The sequence below is a fragment of the Gopherus evgoodei genome, chromosome 14 (genome assembly GCF_007399415.2).
Source record: "Gopherus evgoodei ecotype Sinaloan lineage chromosome 14, rGopEvg1_v1.p, whole genome shotgun sequence".
Taxonomy (NCBI): Eukaryota; Metazoa; Chordata; order Testudines; family Testudinidae; genus Gopherus; species Gopherus evgoodei.
Window position 1 is genome coordinate 8,749,598 of NC_044335.1, and position 21,079 is coordinate 8,770,676.

At 42.0% G+C, this 21,079-nt stretch overlaps 1 protein-coding gene across 10 annotated transcripts in view; it reads right to left on the reverse strand.

The window, feature by feature from the left end:
• Positions 1-21,079, reverse strand: part of OSBPL2 (oxysterol binding protein like 2) — a 54,636-nt gene that overhangs the window by 26,107 nt on the left and 7,450 nt on the right. For 4 of the 10 annotated variants that reach the window (XM_030532896.1, XM_030532890.1, XM_030532893.1 and 1 more), the window contains 3 exons: positions 16,316-16,399; positions 11,203-11,366; positions 3,188-3,335 (listed from right to left, as the gene is read on the reverse strand). In XM_030532896.1, the coding sequence (XP_030388756.1) occupies positions 3,188-3,335; positions 11,203-11,239 (185 nt within the window). In that variant the 5' untranslated portion in view covers positions 11,240-11,366; positions 16,316-16,399. Of the gene's footprint in view, positions 1-3,187; positions 3,336-7,069; positions 7,108-11,202; positions 11,367-14,241; positions 14,370-16,315; positions 16,400-19,917; positions 19,957-21,079 lie in introns of those variants that run through there. The other 6 variants (XM_030532899.1, XM_030532898.1, XM_030532892.1 and 3 more) reach the window with 5 other exon arrangements.

Below are 21,079 nucleotides of genomic sequence, written 5' to 3' on the forward strand. Positions count from 1 at the left end.
TTTTAAAAACAGATTGTATAAAGTCGAGTGCACGCGGCCATACTAAGCACATTAATTCGGCGGTGTGCATCCGTGTACCGAGCCTTGCGTCCATTTCCAGAGCGTTGCACTGTGGGTAGTTATCCTGTAGCTATCCCATAGTTCCCGCAGTCTCCCCCGCCCATTGGAATTCTGGGTTGAGATCCCAGTGCATAATGGTGCAAAAACAGTGTTGCAGGTGATTCTGGGTAAATGTCGTCACTTAATCCTTCCTCCGTGAAAGCAACAGCAGACAATCATTTTGCACCCTTTTTCCCCTGGCAGACGCCACAGCATGGCAACCATGGAGCCAGTTTTGCCTTTTGTCACTGTCACCGTATGTGTACTGGATGCCGCTGACAGAGGTGGTACTGCAGTGCTACACAGCAGCATTCATTTGCCTCTGCAAGGTAGCAGAGACTGTTACCATCACTATCGCACCATCTGTCTTTGTAAATTGGCGATGAGATGATGGTTATCAGTCATTTTGCACCGTATGCATTTGGAACTTGGCGATGACGGTTATCAATCCTTTTGTACCGTCTGCTGCTGTCGTGGGTGTTCCTGGCTGGCCTCGCTGAGGTTGGCTGGGGGGGCATGGACAAAAATGGGAATGACTCCCCGGGTCATTCTCTTATGTTTTGTCTAAAAACGGAGTCAGTCCTGCCTAGAATATGGGGCAAGTGTACTAGAGAACCAGAGAGCACAGCCACTCTGTGTCAGAGCCCCAGAGATCCCGCAGAAATGATGAGCTGCATGCCATGCTAGGGGGTGCCCCTGCAACAACCCCACCCATTGCTTCCCTCCTTCCCCAACCCTCCTGGGCTACCATGGCAGTGTCCCCCCATTTGTGTGATGAAGTAATAAAGCATGCAGGAATAAGAAACACTGACTTTTTAGTGAGATAAAATGAGGAGGAGGCAGCCTCCAACTGCTATGATAGTCCAGGCAGGACATTAAAGGATAGGGGGAAAGGAGTGCGGCCTCCCGCTGCTCTGAAATTCTGAACTCCCTGGACTCTTTTCTTTAGACATGTGGGGGGGGGGCCTGATGGAGCTCAGCCTCCAGCTGCTAAGATGAGGACGGTTACCAAGCCTTTTGTACCATCTGTCAGGAATGACCAGGAGTCATTCCCATTTTCACCCAGGCACCCCCAGCCAGCCTCACCAAGGCCAGCCAGGAGCATTCTCGGGATGATGAGGACAGTTTTCCATCATTTTGTACCAACTGCCATGAGGAAAGGAAGGGGAGGGGATGCTGCTGTTCAGCGCCACAGCACTGCGTCTACCAGCAGCATGCAGTAGACATACGGTGACACTGGAAAAAGGCGAGAAACGATTTTTTCCCCCTTTTCTTTCATCAGGGGGATAGGGGGGTAAATTGATGAGATATACCCTGAACCACCCCAGACAATGTGTCTGACCCTTCAGGCATTGGGAGCTCAGCCAAGAAGAATGCAAATGCTTTCCGGAGACTGCAGGGACTGTGGGATAGCTGGAGTCCTCAGTCCCCCCTCCCTCCCTCCATGAGCGTCCATTTGATTCTTTGGCTTTCCGTTACGCTTATCACGAAGCACTGCGCTGAGTCCCTACTGTGGCCTCTGTCTATCACAGCCTGGAGATTTTTTCAAATGCTTTGTCATTTTGTCTTCTGTAACGGAGCTCTGATAGAACAGATTTGTCTCCCCATACAGCGATCAGATCCAGTATCTCCCGTATGGTCCATGCTGGAGCTCTTTTTGGATTTGGGACTGAATCGCCACCAGAGCTCCACACTGGGCAAACGGGAAATTAAATTCAAAAGTTCGTGGGGCTTTTCCGGTCAACCTGGCCAGTGCATCTGAGTTCAGATTGCTTTCCAGACTGATCACAATGGTGCACTGTGGGATACCGCACGAAGGCCAATACCATCAAATTGCAGCCACACTAACCCTAATCCGACATGGCAATACTGATTTCAGCTCTACTCTCCTCGTCAGGGAAGAGTACAGAAATCAGTTTAAAGAGCCCTTTATATCGATATAAAGGGCTTCGTTGTGTGGATGGGTGCAGGGTTAATTTGGTTTAATGCTGCTAAATTCGGTTTAAACGCGTAGTGTAGACCAGGCCTAAGTGCCTAACATTCCATTCAGTCTTGATCAACAGGCAGAGCCAGAGGTGTCCTCTTCCATTGGGATGCGTTGCAAAGGGCTGAGGTCAGATGCACACAAGGGGAGAAAACCAAAGATGCCAAGAGCTGAGAGGGGTGCAGGTGACAGGTTCTCTGGGAGAGTTCTCAATAAAAGCAGACATTGTTATTAGCATCTGTCAGAGATACTGCATGGCAAAATCCTACAATATCCTTGAAAAACCTTATTGTATTAAATGTACCTATTACTGTGGACTTGGATTGTATGCAACTTCTCTAGGTGGGAGATGTGACAGATGTAAGACCTGGGAGTTCAAAAGTCTATACTGAAGGTGTGCCAGACAAGTATGGACTTTCGGGACAATAAGAGTTAAGTGGATTTCTTGGTGAATCTCTAGGGAGAAGTTAATGCAAAGTTCCAAACTTTGGTGATGCAAAAAGCCAGCCTTTCAAAACTATGTTCCAAAGAAAGGGCCACTGTCTGCTGATTACCTATTACAGAAGACCAAGATCAAAGACCAAGATCAAAGACTGAAGCTGTACAAAGCAGCAGCTAACCTGTCCAATCTGAGTTTTTGTTTTGGATTTAAGGGATATGAACTTGTAATGATGGGAAAACCCAGCCCTAGGTTGGAATTGGGGGTGATGCTTGTAGGAATTTTTGTTTTATTATGTTTTCTCTGTAATGCTTAAGAATAAAAAAAGTGATTGCTTAGAAGAAGCTGTAAGTGCAGGGAATACACTGGTCATAGCCTTCACAGAGAAAAATGCGCAGGCATAGGCGTGTTTAGGCAGTCTGGCTTTCTGGGGATCTCACAGTATAAGGCAGGGAGCCATGCAGCCTTAAAATCCCCAGTCAGAAGGGAGTGAGATGCAGGTCTCTGCACAAGCGAGGTGACAGCTGGGAGCCAGGAACCTTTAAGTAGGTGCCCTCAAGCAAGCACATAAGGGTAAAACACAGGTACAGTTACCCTGAAATTGTAACTACATCTAGTGAAGAGAGGTTTCCATTACTGGTTAGCATGCACTCTGACATACCTACCTGTGTTTCTTAATTCCATTCTCATGAAGCTGCCTCGCTCCATTATGTTTTCCAGTCCTATTGCATTGGGGTGGATCCAGATCAAGCATTTCTGCAACTTTATGATTTGTTTCTGAAAAGTCTCCTGAAGAATTGTCGGAATCGAAGCCTGTATACAAAAAATACAAGTCAGTAACTTTCTCAAGAACTTTATGACTCAACATACAGTACCTGCTTACACTGCACAGCTGTTAGTAATATACTAGCAGTATGTACACTTACCTTAAAAACCTAGACATACACAATGCATTTTACTATGTAATATAACCCAGTCCAGAACCTTTGTTATATGATTTAGTTTCCAAGAGCCAAGTATCACTTTAGTATCAAGCCCCTTCAACCAAGTTTTTCATCCTACCAAACATAATACTGTGAATTGCTCAATAGTTTCTAATCAGATTAAGTCTACAGTCTTCCCTACTTCAGAGCTGCAATTTAAGTATAATTATAATAACTTTGTTCAATTACATGATTTTGCATGTCCTGCCTTAAGTGCAGGGGACTGGACTAGATGACCTCTCGAGGTCCCTTCCAGTCCTACTCTTCTATGATTCTACTTTGTTATAGGTCTTCAAAAAGTGAAGATGACCTATTTATACAAACAGTTTTATTACTAAGAGACGATAAACAAACAGACATTGCTAAATCAGAGTGAACTGGCACATACGTAATTGACTTTTAAGTCTTGTGTACAGTTTCTTTACAAAATGAAATGATACAAAGAAACAAATGCTGAAATAAGGAATACACAATTTTTTAAAATCTAGTAAGATGACATGAAAACAAGAAAAGCATAGCTCAGAGAAGATTGTTTGGATGGCTGATAGCATCAGAGAGTGGACACCCAGTTATGCACAAGCAAGTCTCTCTCTCTCGCTAGAAGCAGGGGGTAACAAGGTGACTCACAGACCTAGTCCAGGGCACCCCGAGAACCATCACACCATACTAGAATGGAAATTGACCAGATTCCTCAATATATGTTCCCACCTCATGCCCTCTATGACTAAGCATGCGGCCTCTTTGGTGCCATCCACATCTATTACCAAGGGGCATATCCTCAGGTGTGTATCAAGATGTCTCATACTGCAGGAGTGAATCCACTCACTCACTCTCACACACACACACAACACACACACACACACATATACACACACACACACACACACACACACACACACACACACCCACACACACACACAGAGATTTGCAGCAATATTTCACAAATTCAGGGTATATAGGATGCTGTGATGTAACAATTTTGAAAGAGTGCTTAAGGAAGTGCAATGAAGCAATGTAAATTATACAGGTCTTTTTAAAGACATTTTTAGACTTGGTTCTAAATTGTGAGATTGGGAAAAGTAGATGCTCTAATAATGGGAATGGGGGAAATCGGGATGTTGATCTCCATTTTACAGGGAAATAAAAAATGAAGGCACTTTCAGTGCATCCATTGATCCATACTCTGCAAATGTAAGTCAGATAAAAAACACCCAAAATAGAACTCCTGAATTTGTATGACAGCCAAGTTTGTATGACAGGAAGTTTGCCAGCAAAAATGCTTCACCTATCAAGGCTTTTACTTCCTTCAACTCACTAACCAATATTTAGGGCATCAGTATTAACAGAACCTCTCACACATCCCAAATGCTTGCAAGATTAAAGCATCTGTCCTTTGAAGTGAACAGAAGAGCACACTTAACTGATCAAGTGTCCTCCTCCAGTTAGGGCCACCAGAACAGGAGCTCATTGGTGATGAAAACCAATCATGAAAACTAGAACCTATGCATCACCCTGTCTCCTTTCACCAGTTACATGGTCTAGGATTAAAAAACCTGCATGGAAGAGTCAGCCAGAGACAGAAGTTTGCAGGAGCAGTTGCAGAAGCAGTGCACTGATGCCAGAGTGCATTTTGCAGTTTTCCTCCTTGGCCCTCTCTTCCCTATGCCAAATGGCTCTTCACTCCTACCCTCTCTTATGTTCCCCCTCCCTATTTTGTCTCTTTTTAGGTAATCCTCTAACACAACTCCACCCACAAAATTTAAAAACAACCACCACCACCACCACCGACAGAACTAATGACACTGGCAACCTTCACCCTGCTTATATGAGAAACAGTCCGATTAACTTTATATCGGGCTTTCGGAATAAGAATCAGGTTATGACAAGGGTAATTCAGCTTTTGACTTGCTCTTAGTTTAGTCCAACAATAAAGGTTTTACTACTAATAAACTAAGGGAGAGCTATTATTTTGATATTATTAAAGTAGAAGTTGTATTTTTAGCTCCCATGAAGTGCTTTCATTCTATTAGTGCAATTCCTTTCAGAAAGTTATACAATTCTGAAACAAAAAAATTACATTCCCAGCATGCTAATTTTAAGCAATCTCAGAAGCAGCGGGAAGTATCGGTGGTGTGATATTATTTCATAATTAGCATAAGGCACAGAGGATGAGGTCAATCATTTATCCCTTCTGCTACACCCCAATCTCCCAGGTGTGTAATTATGTAATGACAAACTCATCCCAATGGGATTAACACTTAACTGGGAACAATAATAGATGCAACATACAGATGATTAAAATAAACACTACTTTGGAACACCTGTCTCAAACACATGCTTATCATTAGCCAGTCCACAGTAAAAGGGACATTCATTTATAATAAAGTGTAGTTAAATCTCATAGAATACTATAATTCTTACCAGCTACTGCCAATGAGTCAAACATGCCTTTAAAAACACCCTGAAAGCTCCATAAAAGGCTGAGTCAGTCTACAAGCTTATGATTATCAGACAAGCATCTCACTGTGGAATTATATAACCTTTGATTGTGCCTAAAACCCTGCAATTTCTTTGAGGGAATAATTATTTCAGAATAACTGAAAAAGTGTCCCAGTGTCTACATACCAATCATTCTATTTCACTTCAGTAAATGAGTCACTCATGCTGTTCTCATACGTCAACATGTATTTAATTCAGATGGAAAGGGTGATCACACACAGAACAAAATATAATTTCATCCGGTCATCATCAATGACTATACAATACCAAAACAATATATTCAAATTTTGAGGACAGGCAAAAAACCTTCAACCCCAACTCCGATAGAACATATCTTAAATACGTCAGAAATAGGTAAATCTGCTCTCTTAAGGGTTTATTTTCACTTAATTTTATCTAAATTTTAAAATAGGAAGCACAGGTAAGTAATCATTAAATATGACAACGACTCCATGTGCACTCTAAACCAGTTCTGAATACCAAACTCACAGGAAGCAAGAGCTGTTCTCAGCCGTTGATAAGCTTATCTACTGCAAGTCAGCCGAGGAAGTTTTACAGTTGTTAGCCAAATTTTGTCCCTGCATGTAATTTTGAATTTTAAAAAGGGAGAAGAAGACTTTGTAGGACTGCTTATAAAAGCTAAAAGTGGCTTTGTTGAAAAATCCAGAACATGTTACTGAGAGGAGAATGATAAACAACATTTGAGTGGGATTTTTTGAAAGAATATATTCTAGGAAATCTCTCTTCTTTGGACATCACTAAGTAATGCCTCCAAAACAGAGGCATTCACCAGATAAAGATTAGTAACAGGATAGTCATTCTGTAGTAAAAAGGTGTGAGGTATAAACCAGGTGTGGGATTTCAGAGGGGAAAAATAAGAAGATTGTGAAGGCAGCAGTGGAAAGTATCAACTTAATCCTCTAACACAACTCCCAAACTAGATATTTTAAAGGTGAACCAAAATGCTTTTAAAAAAAACTGTAGATCCAAAATCATTCAAACAACATATATTTAGATGTAGTCATAAATTAATCCATTTCAAGAGTTTAAAGAAAAATGACTTACCAGTAATTCTGTTTTTCATAGTTCTCTTCTTCCCCATCCTGCAAAGGAAAATGAGCCCATTCAAACTATGCTATACCTCTACCTACCAGGAAGCAAGGAGGCAAAGTATTCCATGAGTCACAGAGTATGTACGACATAAGACCTCCCCTTTTATCAGTCATCAGCTTCCTAAGCTTAAACTCCAGGTACTAGTCACTAGACAGGAAGAAAATCAAATTCATGATGTAACCTATCAAGAGCCTTCAGACCTAGAGAGGGCAGGTGGGAGAGAACCTGAATGGCAGACCATGATAAATACAATTTATGGAATTGTATTTTGTCAGAGGTCACCACTCCCCCATCCTTTGAAAGAAAACAAGTTTTTACAGACTGCGTTTGTACTGAGCCACTTTCAAGAGGAGGCAGGGCTTACCTTTCACAAGACAATTTGAATGCACAATCAGAGGCAGAAAGTGCTGATATAGTCAGATCCAGATGGTAAAAACCATGAATTAACCAGCAACTGAATAGCTGATGCTTCAGTCCCTCCTTCTCCCCACTCCCCCCGCCAAAAAACAGAGAGAAATGATCTAAGTTGAACAACAATTAACAGTAAGAGGAGAAGAGCAACTTGCTCAGGTACACGCCAGACTGAGAGATTAGTGCTTGCACGACAGCTGAAGGAGATTTCATGGTATTCAGGATTAACCCTTGGAATAAAGGTAAGAGCCCATCAACAAGATCATTTTTTTTGGCAAAGATGGAATCATTGCAGCAACTAGCCAGGAACTCTTCTCTTTCTGTGGCAATTCTTCCACTCAACACATCTGATCCATTGACCTGAAGTCTGGCAGAACTGATGAAGGGAACAGAGTCTCACCACAGCAGGTCCAGATGGCATAGAAGTCCTTAATGAGTCTAAGACAAGCTTGACAGAGCCAAGAAGCACAGTAACCTGGGCAAGACGTGAGTGATCAAAGTAACCCGTTCACTGACCTGCATAATTTTCCTGAAGAATCTCTGGGCTTGTCTACATGGTGCTTTCGTTTGCACTAGCAGGAGTGTAAATTCTAATGTGCACCAGTGTGTTGTGCACTAACTAGCCCATGTGGATCCTACTGGTGTGCATAAAAGTTCCCTAATGTTGTCCCTGAATGCAAGGAAACTATTCTCCAACGAGAAACACAAGATAGAAAATTTGTGCTCCAAGTAACAAGCTCTGGGTTCCCTGATGCCTGCTCACATGTGCAACAACCATTTACTTAGTGAGGATGAATCAGGACACAGGTGTCACAAAGAGGAATTCTCAAAATATGCAAGGACAAGTGGGCAACACGCAGTTTTATCACACAGGTCCCTGGTGAAGTGTCTGTTCCTCACTGAAAAATCCCAGACAGAGAAGTAGATTCCCCATCTCAGCAGACTGGCATTCATTCTTGACCAAAACAAGTGTCCACAGAGGAGAAGATAAGACACAAGCATAGGCAGGATGTCACAGTCACCACTTCAGAGAGGCTCTTGCTTACTGTGAGTTTGGTACTAGTTCCTCATATGAGGAGGAAGGACAATGTAACTTGGGCTATTAAGGAACTCAAGTGTATCCCGGTCCTCTTAGGCAGCACAGTGGACTACAAGATGGACATCTGTACATTTGAAGGTCATATCTGCCCTTTTAGTGGCAAGATCAGTGGAGAAAGAGCATATCCATGGAAAGAGCAGACTGCTGGTTCTGCTAAGAGCATCCAGCTTTGAGGGTCTCAGGTCCTACAGAATTCAGAAATGATCACTTCAAACTCATCTCAAACTGGACACTCCAAAGAACGATCAAGATCCGGAGTCCGACCATGCACTCCTTGGAATACAGATCTAAATCAGGGACATGTGGACCAACCAAGAACCCTGATAGGTTGGCTAGAATTAGGACCCACCAGAACCTAAAGAGGCCCAACAAGGGGAGCCTGTGGCAGGTGCATACTCTGCAGGGCTGGGAGCAGCAAAAAGACAGGCAGGCACAAAGAGGTCAGGCAGATAACTGCAGAAAGACCTTAGGGCAGTGGTCCCCAACTTTTTTCATCTGGCAGGCGCCAGACGAAAGACCGTGGCAGTGGTTGAGCATCAGCCGAAATGCCACTGAAATTCAGCGGCATTTTAGTGGCAACGCCTCTGGATAACGCTGCTTGTCTGCAGCAAGCGGAGTCAACCAGAGGCACTGCCATCAAATTCGGCAGCATTTCAGCGGTGACGCCTCTGGAGGACATTGCTTTCGGCGGCATTTCGGCAGATACTTGACAGCTGGACAGGACGCGGGTGCATTTAGATGCCCCCGCGGGCACCACTTTGGGGACCTCTGCCTTAGGGCCTGTTCCAAACACTGGTGAGACACCACCACACCAGCAGATGGGTCTAAACAGAAGTCCTGGGATTCACTCCAATACACTACAGCAGTAGTGCTCAACCTACTTACCATTATGGGCCACATATGCAGCTCTCTATGTTTTATGTGGACCACATCCACCCAAATAATATATACACACACACACATACAATCTGTATGGCCCCGAGGATGTCACATGGGCCACAGCTGTGTGCTGACTGGGCCACAAATGGCCTGCAGGCTGAGAACCACTGCTCTACAGAGTCTGGGACAGGCAAGCTGGAAGGTTACCCATAGAGAGCAGCAGGCTACAAACCACATGGCTAGACGGGGGAGAGGACAGCAAGGGAAGGACAGTCTGCTACTGGTAAGATAACACTAGGAGGCGAAGGGGGAGCAGGAAAACCTGCCACAGAAAGTCAGCACTGAACATGGCTCCCCATCTAAACCATGCCAAAAGTCTAAGGACAGGGAAACTTACGCCAGAACAGTGTGCTGGAGGGAAAGATAGCAGCCAGTGAGAGAAGAGGTCTGGAAGCAGCAAAACCCACAACAGGAAAAGCCATGCAGCCCCAGCTCCCTGAATCACGAGAGGCCAACTTTGAAAGCACTGTGATTCCAAGCCCGTACAAAAAAAACAGTTGGATTTGGAATGGGGCCTCATCCATTTAAAGGGCCTAGGCCTGGCCTATGCTTAAAAATTAGATTGACCTAGCTACATCACTCAGTGCTGTGAAAAAAAAGTTTCATGACCTGTATGATGCAGTTAGGTCGACCGAACTCCTGGTGCAGGCACGGCTAGGTCAAAAGAAAAAATTATTCCACTGACTGAGCTACCATTCCTCAGAGAGATGGATTAACTACACAGAGGGAAAAATCCTTTCCATTGACGTAGGCAGTATCTACACCACAGCTGTGCTGCTGTATTGTAGACATATCCCAAGACCTGGAGCTTCCTTTGCCAAGACTTTTTCCTTCTCCTCTCTCCCATCACCTTTCTTTTTGCATAAGAATAAGATAAGCACAGGGTTAGAGGGGTTCTCAGGTCCAATGCCTGACTCCACACTTCCAGCAAGAAGGAAGCAAAACACTGGAGTAGGCCAGCTTCCAATATTTCCCATTCCTCAACATTTGAAAAACCATTCAGGAAGTTGGAGGTTAATAAAGTTTTTTAAAAATATTAATTTTTTAAAGCATTTCAGTTCACCTTTAAAACCCTGTAAGGTTATTACAACCAACCAGTGTTCCTCATTAGTTCAAAGGAAAGTACTGTGACACAACACTCAGGTGTCAAGAGGTTCATGTTTGCTTTTCTGACGGCAACACAGAACAGCAAAGATTTTGGCTCCTTACACTAGGAGTGTTTTATATTAATGAATTTCTAACTAGAAAACACTTTCCACTTCAGCACCGTGGGACAAGTTCTCCACTGAAGTTAAAACAACACTCAGCACTTAAGTAACAGTTTTCATTTTCAAAATGCTTTACTAACGTTAAGCCTCACCAGTCTAGTGAGTTTATCCTCATTTTACAGATCATGAAGCTGAGGCAGAGGGGCTAAACAATTTATTCAAGGCTATAGGGAGAGCCAGCGTTAAGAAGCTCCTAGCCCAGCTTCAAGGGAGCAATAAAAGGATTTCCTTTTCTTCTCTTCAAATGGTTTTCCTCACAGATTAATGGTGATTGTGCTTGATTTCCTAACAACAACAGATTTTACACTCTGGCTTGCCACAAGCTCATACAAACCGTCATTTTATTTTGCAGTTTGGCTTTTACTCACCCGTAATGGCATCAAAGAACTCCTCTTCACTATTCATCCTTCAGTATGAAGTCTTTGAACTGGCAACTTGGCTTCCTCTAATGCATCATTTTGCTGGATTTAAAGATTAAACATTTTTGTGGAATGGAATCTTCCTTCATAAATACCAAGACACTTTAAATGATCTATTTGAGAAGATGGGGGTGGGAGAGGAACAGAATATTAGTGCTTTCACATTGCTTATTTTGGGGAAAAACCTTACAAAACCCATATCCTCCAGTTTTCCCATCCCTGACAAGTGAAAACCTAGGCACTTGAATCCTTATGTTTATATCCACTGGCATTTAATAACTGGGGGGGAGGGGGGAAGAGATAATGAATATAAATCCAAAATAGGTTTCTTTAATAAAAAAAATCAAATCATTCCAAAGATGGGCAATACAGCCTCATCTACTATTGTAAGGAATGGCAGAACAATTTATCCACACTATCATTTATACTATATACTGCCCACCAGCTTTACAGTCTATACCAGAGACTTTATACTAAGAAAAATAATTGCAAAACACTTCTTTAAATTTACTTCTATTTGTATTTAAAACAAGGCCAGCAGCAAAGCTAGGTCTCATACAGCGGATGGAAGCCAGGGCAGTTAAGTAGCAGCAACGGGCAAAAGTGTTTGGTAGAGGAAAATTTGCCCTCTTGGAGGGCAAAACAGATTATCAGCACACTTACCACCCAGGACCTACTCTGTATGGACTATCAACCCTGGAAGTCACCTCTGCAGAAAAGCATGGCACCACATAGCTATTTCTGTTCTGGAGACCTGGAAAGTCATTCGCAGTGCAGGCACTTGGTTGTGTCAGCCACTGCCAGACTCAACTCTTGCACCAACTGGCTGCAAGCCAAAGCAAAGCCAGCCAGTGGTTTTGTTTTTGGCAAGAGTGAATAAGGAAGAGAGATAATGCCACTTTCTCACATACATTGCAGCTAAATACACTGCAAACAAATTATAGGTGTATGAAATCCACCAGGTAGACTTGATGCACAGGCTAGATTTGATTTATTTCAGTTGCTTGGCATTTATGTATCCAAAACATTACACTTGGTTCAGTTTCAATTTAGCCAAAGCAGAAAAATCAGATACTTAGTACTATATGCAGTTTCATAATACTGAAGGCTTAAAGATTCAATAATTAATCAAACATGCACTAATACATAACACTAGCACTGAACAACAACAACATAATACAAGACAGATAGAACTAGAAGTCCTGACTATTCGCAGTTACTAAAGATCCCATTTCACCTGCAAGAGGAGCAGTTTTCTGGGGGAAAACGAACTCTGGCACTTCCACTTGGATTAATGAAAACCACTGCCATTCAATCCTTCACCTGTAATGTCTTGGGATAGCTCTGTTTTTCTTATCCACTTTAGCTTCTTACTGAAGTGACTCCAGCTGCATTTCAAATCCCTTTAATTTTTCCTCCAGAACAAAAAGCACGCGACTCCCAATACAAATGCAAGCTTTCTGCTCTTCATTCAGACAGAGGAACTTCCACAGGGGAACATTCCAGTTTGTTTAGTACCATTCTATAGTTCACTTAAGTTAGTACTTCAAGACAGGCTCTTAAGTCACAATCGGTCAAGTACATCTATACAGCCAATGGCTGCCCACGACAACAAGCCTCCGAGCCCATGTCAACAGACTCAGGCTTGCGCTACCATGCTGAACATAGGTGTGTGGACAGCACGGGCTGTGAAGCCCCTCCCTAGGCTTCAGAACCTGAGCTGCAACATTACACAGCTATTTTTAGAGCCCTAGACAAGACCGGCATTGCAAGTCTATTGACCCAGGCTCAGAGGCTCAGTGCTCCGTGTTGCGTAGGCATACCTCAAAAACCAGGAACTTAAGTCTCTCTTTCCCAGAACTTCCTCAGAACTCCCCTTCTTTTTGCTGAGTTATATGCCTTGGTATTGGTCTCAGCCCCGCTCCTTGTCCATAATCATTGCTCAGAGCCTCCACTCAGCCCTTAAGAGTAATACACCCATAGCAATAGTTCTTAGTTACAGTCCCTCACCCCAAATCCAGAATTATTTGCTGCTATTGCTCGAGATGTCTACAGGAATGTAGTAAACTCAGTTGGTTAACGTTTCCTTCCTTTTTTCCTGGGTGCTACTAGAACTGTGCAGTTACAGACCTTTATACCTGCTTCAGCTCCACTAGTTATCAATTGCTCACAGCTACCAGCTTGCTCATCTGACTCACACGCACTTTTCAAACAAACAAAGACACCCCACCCCCAGCAACTGTTCTCACTTTCAGTGTTGTGGAGGTGCAAGAAGGTACATAGAGGAACAAGACAGCTAGAAATATTAACATAAAAAAAATCAGAGGGACACTTAAAAAAAATTTTTTCTAACCTAATCATCAATAAGTGTTCTGCCCTAGAGGAGGGGACAAATGAGTAGCAGGCTAACATAAGCCAAATATGGGCATTTGTCCCTGATACCATTCAGGATTATTTTCTAGTGTAACTTCATGGGTCAAGATGAAGAACTAGCTCAGATATCTTTGGCTCAGCTAAAACAAGAACAGGATAATATGCTCCCTCTCGAATCCATGGCAGAGCTACCAATATTTCAAGAATACCCTGGCCATAATTCACTACCAGCAGAAGCAACATTGGAAGCAGTAGCACCAACATGCCACAGTTCAGGGCAACTGCACCTGAATTTCCCCTCCATGGTCCAGCAAAAGCACTCACTCTAGGCTCCCAGCTTCTCAGCCCACAGCTCTCTTGGGTGGAGACCTGCCTCTCTCCCAACTCAGAGCAGGGTATTTTTAGGCAGCATAGTTCCCTGACTATACTATGATATTCCCAGCAAAAGACAGTCTGCCTAAATGCAGGCCTTGCTTTGCTTCTCTCCTCAGAGCTGCTACACATTATTACGGCCACAGTCACAAATTACCACATAGTTCTTTCTAAGAAAGAACTTTTATTCTTAAGATAAAAGCATTACAAAGAAAATATATTAAAAATAATAAAAGAACCTACATGCATGCTAATAAACTTAGAGATCACTCCCCTACTCCATCAAGGGCTTTGGTTGGCGATTAGTCCTTCAAACTCCACACAGGGCTTTCTCCTGTGGTCACAAGTTCACCAGTGCTTCAGCTCAGAACCTGAGGTTAAAAAAAATAAATCTGGACATGTATAGTCTTGAGAAAAGACCACCAAAGGGGGACCTGCTAACAGTTTTCACAGAAGTTAAGGGCTGTTATAAAAAGGAAGAGACCAGTTGGTCTTCATGTCCACTGAAGCCAGGACAAGAAATTATGGTTTTAATCTGCAGCAAGGGAGATTTAGGGTTGATATTAGGAAAAACTTTCTAATATATGGGAGTTAAGATCTGGAATAGGCTTCCAAGGAAGAAAAGGATGCAGAATCCCCATCATTGAAGATTCTTATAAACATGTTGGCCAAACACCTGTCGGGGTGGTGTAGATTTCCTTGGTCCTGCCGCAGCACAAAGGGCTTAACTTGATGACTTTGAGGTCCCTTCCAGGCCCATATTTCTAGGATTTGCATTTGAATACAATGAATTCCTAAAAATGTAAGATTTAACTTAATTCAATAGAGTTTGTTCAGAATGTTGCAGGATATTGTCACATCTGCCACAGACAGGTGTCAATGTATTTACCATTGTCATCTAACCCTTAGACAACCCAACCGAAAACATGCCTTGAGTCCACTAATGAGAGAGACAACCACATTTCATCAAGGCAGCTTGCAACATAGGAGTTTTTCTGAACTGTTCAACACCAACTGTTGACACAGCCATATCTACAAGTAACAACTTCTGCCATCTCCAGCTGGCTAGAATGCCCTTGTGGATGACCACCTGTCCTCTGTGAAACACGCCTTGGTTGTTTCCCATCTAAACTGCAGTAATGTAGGCCACTTGAACTTGAAAGAAATCAACCTTGAGAGAATTACAACTGGTTGAGAAAGCCTGGGCTCTAGGTGCCCACTCCTCAGGGTCCTAGAGCCTGGGCTCCAGCCTGAACGTGGAAGTCTACACAGCAATGAAACAGCCCCACAGCCTGAACCCAGCAAACTCGTCAGCTAGCATGGGCCAGCTGCAGGTTTTTCTTTGCTATGTAGTCATACTCAACCAACTGCCCTAAAGGTTCCTTTGGTTTTTCTGAGGGTAAGGGGGTGCACTAAGAGAGAATATATTTCTTTGCTGTAAATTTTAGCAGTCTGTTATTTAGTGTGGTTTACACTGCATATTCTCTCTCTGTATCTGAACACATAGTGTTTGTAGAAGATATAGCTCTCAGACTATTCTCCTCCTTTTCCACGTTGACAATATCTTAAAAGGTTTTGCATTACATTCCCAACTCAAGAAGTTACCTACATTCATTGAACACAGAAATATTCAAAAGGCCAAAAAGATTTTATAAAAATAAAAACACTGTTAAGAACATTTATTGAATTAGTTATTTCCCACTGTGTGGCCTACACAGGTTTCACTAAAGCCAATTATTATTATAGACATGCACACACCAGGGTGACCAAGAGCAGAAAAGAAAGGGAAAAAAAAAATCTGAATTTCAAACTAAACATTCTATATGCCATGTCCACTCCATGTTCATGATGACCTACTGAAAGCAGAGTTGTATGCCATCGAGTTAAACACGTTAAAAGTATGTGTCTGTTTTACATAGAAACAAAATCTGCGTACCGAGAACAGTGACAGCAAACATACAGTATAATATGCCAGTTTTAAATGGCCTACAGTTGTACATATAAATTGTGCTAATTTTCATGTGCAAGACAGGGATTCTGCCCACTGAAATCATGGCACGTCCACCTCTACCCTTACCCACTCCCACTCTGTGTTCTGTTGAACAGGCAAGAAGGAGAATTGTATTATTTAGAGCCAATATAGAAGTTGTAGTGATGTATATTTCAACATAAATGTCAGTGTGTAAAAAAATCGTGAGTTAAAGTTTTTTCCATCTTGTTGCATTCGTAAGCAGGATCAAAGGTTGGACCAGTTTTCACTCATTGTTTAAGTAACAGACTGAAATTTTATGTAACAATTTATGAAAAGTAGACTCACTTTAAAAAGCAGTCTTGTGTATTAACAACGTTGAAAGTCTGAAGTATCCCTCAGTTGCAAGCTTGAGACGAAATTACTGTTTATCTGGAATACAACAAGATAGAGAGATCATCAATTGCATTTCGCATAGGACTTCCAAGTACAGCAAGTTCTCCTGCTGTGCAACCAAACACAAAAAGACTTCAATAAAAAGAGCTGCAAAAGAAAAATACAAAAATGTTGTGGGAAAGAACTGGATGGCTCAAGATACTAGTTTAGCACCTTTCAACTCCAGGTCAAAAGTATGCATCCAGTTCAGAGATACAGTCATTGGAAGCTGGGGGGTCATTGGATTTATTTGCAATCAATTAGAAATTTAGACAACTGTCCACCAAGAACCAGACTGAGATCACAATCCTCGCTGACAACCAAGCATGGAATGGAAACAAAGGGTGAGCTACATGCCACAGAGGAAACAGTGTGCTCTACCTTTTCTGAGTAGATAGGATCTCAGCCTCCAGGGCTGTCCAACTACAACTTTTTTTTTTTTTTAAGTAGCAAGAACGTTTTTGGTTTCACTACTCCACTGCATTCTCCCACCCACTGAACTCTAGGACATTTTGAATTGTTCTGCCCAAGCTCCCTCTTGACAGTCTTCTGCGGGGTCTTAATCTTAGGTTTAATCTTGATGGTACAAAGCAAAAGAAGATTAAGCAACTTGTCCAGGGTCACACAAGAAACCATTCCCATTCTCCTCAGCTCCCAGCTGTCTCATTTTTGTGATGTCATAATTAACAGTCAAATGTGTTGTTGGGGTTAATAAACTGGTGAAAACATTTCTGGGATACAGCTCAATAATGAGTAAGGGAACTGGAGCCCAGATATGTAGGAAAGTGGTTTGGTCAGTTTTGAAATAGAAAGCAGATAAGACAACAAGGTCAAACTAATGGTTTGATACAGTGATACTCTCTCAAAAAAAATCAAAAGGTGATCTTTCAGAACAAAGCCTGCAAGCTGAAGCCAAACCACAGACTAATGCAGCCTCTTATTCAGATACAACATGTAAAGGAGAGGTAACCCCTACTGAGGTCAATGAACATAAGAACGGCCGTACCGGGTCAGACCAAAGGTACATCTAGCCCAGTATCCTGTCTATCGACAGTGGTCAATGCCAGGTGCCCCAGAGGGAGTGAACCTAACAGGTAATGATCAAGTGATCTCTCTCCTGCCATCCATCTCCACCCTCTGACAAACAGAGGCTAGGGACACCATTCCTTACCTGTCCTGGCTAATAGCCATTTATGGGCTTAACCTCCATGAATTTATCCAGTTCCCTTTTTGATGGCATTACATCAGTACAAATGAGAAGCAGGTCCAAGAATAGGGTAAAGAGGAATGTTAAGCTGATAAAGTTATTTAAAAAAAAAGTTTAGAGCCCAAAGAGCTAGAACTACCCATGGCTGGACTGAAGTTACAAATCCTTTTGGAAGGCATTGCCCCCTTCGGTTACCTGCCAAAGCCAAATCCTGCGTTCTGCTTCCCATGCAGCAGCCAATGACATCACAAACACCTATATAGTGCAGGAATGTGCTTCCTGTTCTATTACAGGAATCCAACTTTATCTGGTTACAAAGCTAAATGCTGCAAAAATCAAACCTATTCAGAGCCAAAAGTTGAAGCTAAGCAGGTTGGCAACTGGTGATTTGAGGGACCTCGCAGAAGAGTTTAGACACTTTAGAAACAGAGGTTTCAAAAACGTAGGGTTTTCCACCAGTATCATATGCTAATAATTCCGCTCCCCCACTGTTGTTCAGTGACTCCATTTATTGCAGCTGTCCATTCCCAATGGTGGCTGAATGATAAGTATGTACAGCAACTCTAAAGCACTTTGGGAGCCTTTCAGTTGAAAGGTTCAATATCAATATTAAATATTGCATGTTCAATAACCCATATGCAGCAGGAAATTTTGCCTTTCGGCATCTTTGTGAATTTAGCTTAGACACTTTCTACTTTTAAATGATCTGAGGTTTAGTTCCTCTTTGTTCCTATCCTCATTACATTGTGATGGGCTAGTTGTGCAGAACATCTCAACAGCATCATATTTCCTAAACCAGAGTGGGAATAATTTGATGCTTATGTCACTTTTTACAAGACCACGCTAGTGACAGTCACATGGTCTCTCCCATACAAACCATCATAGTATTGAATGGATTCCATTTCTGTTTGCCAGAAGTTTACAGGATGTTACAGTATCTTCTGATCAGAGGATTACCATTTTGGTCCCACTTAAATAAGCCTTGTGCTTTGATGGTGTTGTAAAACCAACTACAAACAGGTTAAATAAGATATCACAAATATCAAACTGCCCTAGAGCACAGTTTAGTAATGCAAACACCAAATCTTGAAATAAGAATTCTAGTGCCCAGTGACTAAAAAATTACAACACTTAGGGCACTGAAATCAAATCTCAAACACTAGTCATGTGGTCAAACACTCCACTCAGTATTAAATTTGAAAAGGTTGATGCAAGGTTTAAACTACCTGACTCCCACTGATACACAACTGAAATGGCAATGCATTTCCAACAATTTATTCGGGACTGTGTACGCTTTGGCATAACCAGGTACCTGTGGACCTCTGAGCAAAGCACTGTAAAACCATTAAATAGATTCTAACACTGCACCTGGTTCCAAGAGGCCTGATCACTGAAATCAACTGGCATAAGTGAAAGTGCAGGGCTCTGCCCATGCAAAACAAGTTGCAAGATCAGGGCCTTACCTTTTTCTAGGGAATAACTTCACATTTATTTAATCCCAAGTTTGGATAATGTACTTTTTTCCTTTTTAGAAATAAGGATCAAACCACTTTTAAAGAAAATTTTAAAAAGTCACATTAAATCCTAGAGAGGTATTTTTTCTTATTCAACCTTTTGAGTTAGAACATAATTGTGATGTCCTGTTTGTAAAGCACATCACATAACGAAAACAGACTTAATCGCTCTTTAATCACAAAGGCCAATGGAAAAGGTTCTGTTAAGGCTCATTATTTTGTATAAATACTATGTCAGTTATTACTAAAATCATGTGACCTCTGGAAAGATATTCTGTTTTTAAACTTCTTTCTCCTGTTGTTAATGCAGCAAAAAGCCACCACAGTAACAAACTGATAATTTAGCAGAAATCGTTTGGTCAGGCTTTAAAGTTACTCATAGCGCTGGCCGGCCTAAACATGCCACGAGAGTTACACTGCTCTTAAAGAGCATCTTCACCACCACAAACTGACAACCTATATTTATAAAGTGAACTGCAAGGGACACTTTTCATGTTACTATAAAGGCTACCAGGAGAACAAAGAATAAGAGTCATACAACAGGATTCCTGGAAAGACAGCCGGGGTTCAAATTCCTGCAGATTCCACGTCAACCAAAACATACCAGCTGGATTTCAAAGAACAGAAATAAATATTCATGTCTGTTTCTTACAGCTCTCCTGAAAGTGCCAAAACCTAGTGAGTTCATCTCTCAATGAAAGCTTCAATAACTATTAATTTATGAACTTAGGTTATCAACAACAGGTGTAAAACAGCATTACAAGTTCACCGATTAAAACTGACTATTTCAATACCTGCTGCTATCATCACGCTCTCCCTATTCTTTCAACCAGAAAACAGCAATGCAGATATCAAGTGAAACACTAAAAAGAGGAATTATTCAACAGGTTAGACTTGTTTCCTCTCGAAGTCTGACTGCAACAACATTCTCAACCATAATCTGCACTGGAGAAATTAAACAGGCAAGTCCAACATGGAGAGCAATGTAAAGTGCTTCTGTGTGTTTTCCATGTATGCTTCATGGGGAAAAATGGTTTAGGTGAAGCCCAGCTGAAATTTTGGCCCTCTGCCATTTTTTAATCTTTCTGAAGGGTGCATTTATTTCTATTATAAAATCTAATCTTCAATCTGATTTGTTACGATTTTTGATTAGGTACTCCAGGCCCTTCATTTTTGAGTGCCATACAAATGGAACGTGTTATTAAACTGATAATTTAGTTCACCATCTCATTTCTAGAATGCATGATGGGGTGGGTGGCGGTGACACTGCTTATACATCTCAAAGTTTGGCGTACAACATGTCAGCCAAATATATCTACAAACACACACATTACCAAATTCTCCTTGCAAACATCCTTTCTCCAACCACGCGGCGAGAGATGGCAACACTGCACAAGGACAAGAAAGCTAACTAAAAGCTCCCACTCCACAATAACCTTGTTCACCCATCTCACACTCACCTTAAGTCCAGCCAACCATTCTGAGCAGCTAGAGAAGTTCTTCTGCATCTAACTTCAACCCAGAAGACACCTGGCAGATGCTATGGGCAGGCTCTGATGTAAACAAACACTTCATAGATGAACCCACTGTTGAATGGCCTGGTTTCTTGCACCACCAAAAACAGCGGACAACCATCAACCATGTCAGGACATTACATGGAAGATACATGCACTTGATGCACAAATGGAGAATCAAGGATTCGCCACAGTGCAAAAGCAGAGACCTCCAAACGATAAAACACATTGCCCAACCTTTTAATTTTCAGGAGGTACAGTAAAAGTGCACTTCTGCATCCCATGAAGCCCTCCAATGGATTTCAAATCTTTCTATCAACTTGTAAATGTTGCTATTTCCATACAAAATATTATGATCAATTTTTCCTCTCCTAGGTATGCAGACCTTCAGTAATATTTCATCAGAAGACACTGCTGCCCTGTTGCTTCTGAACCTTACATT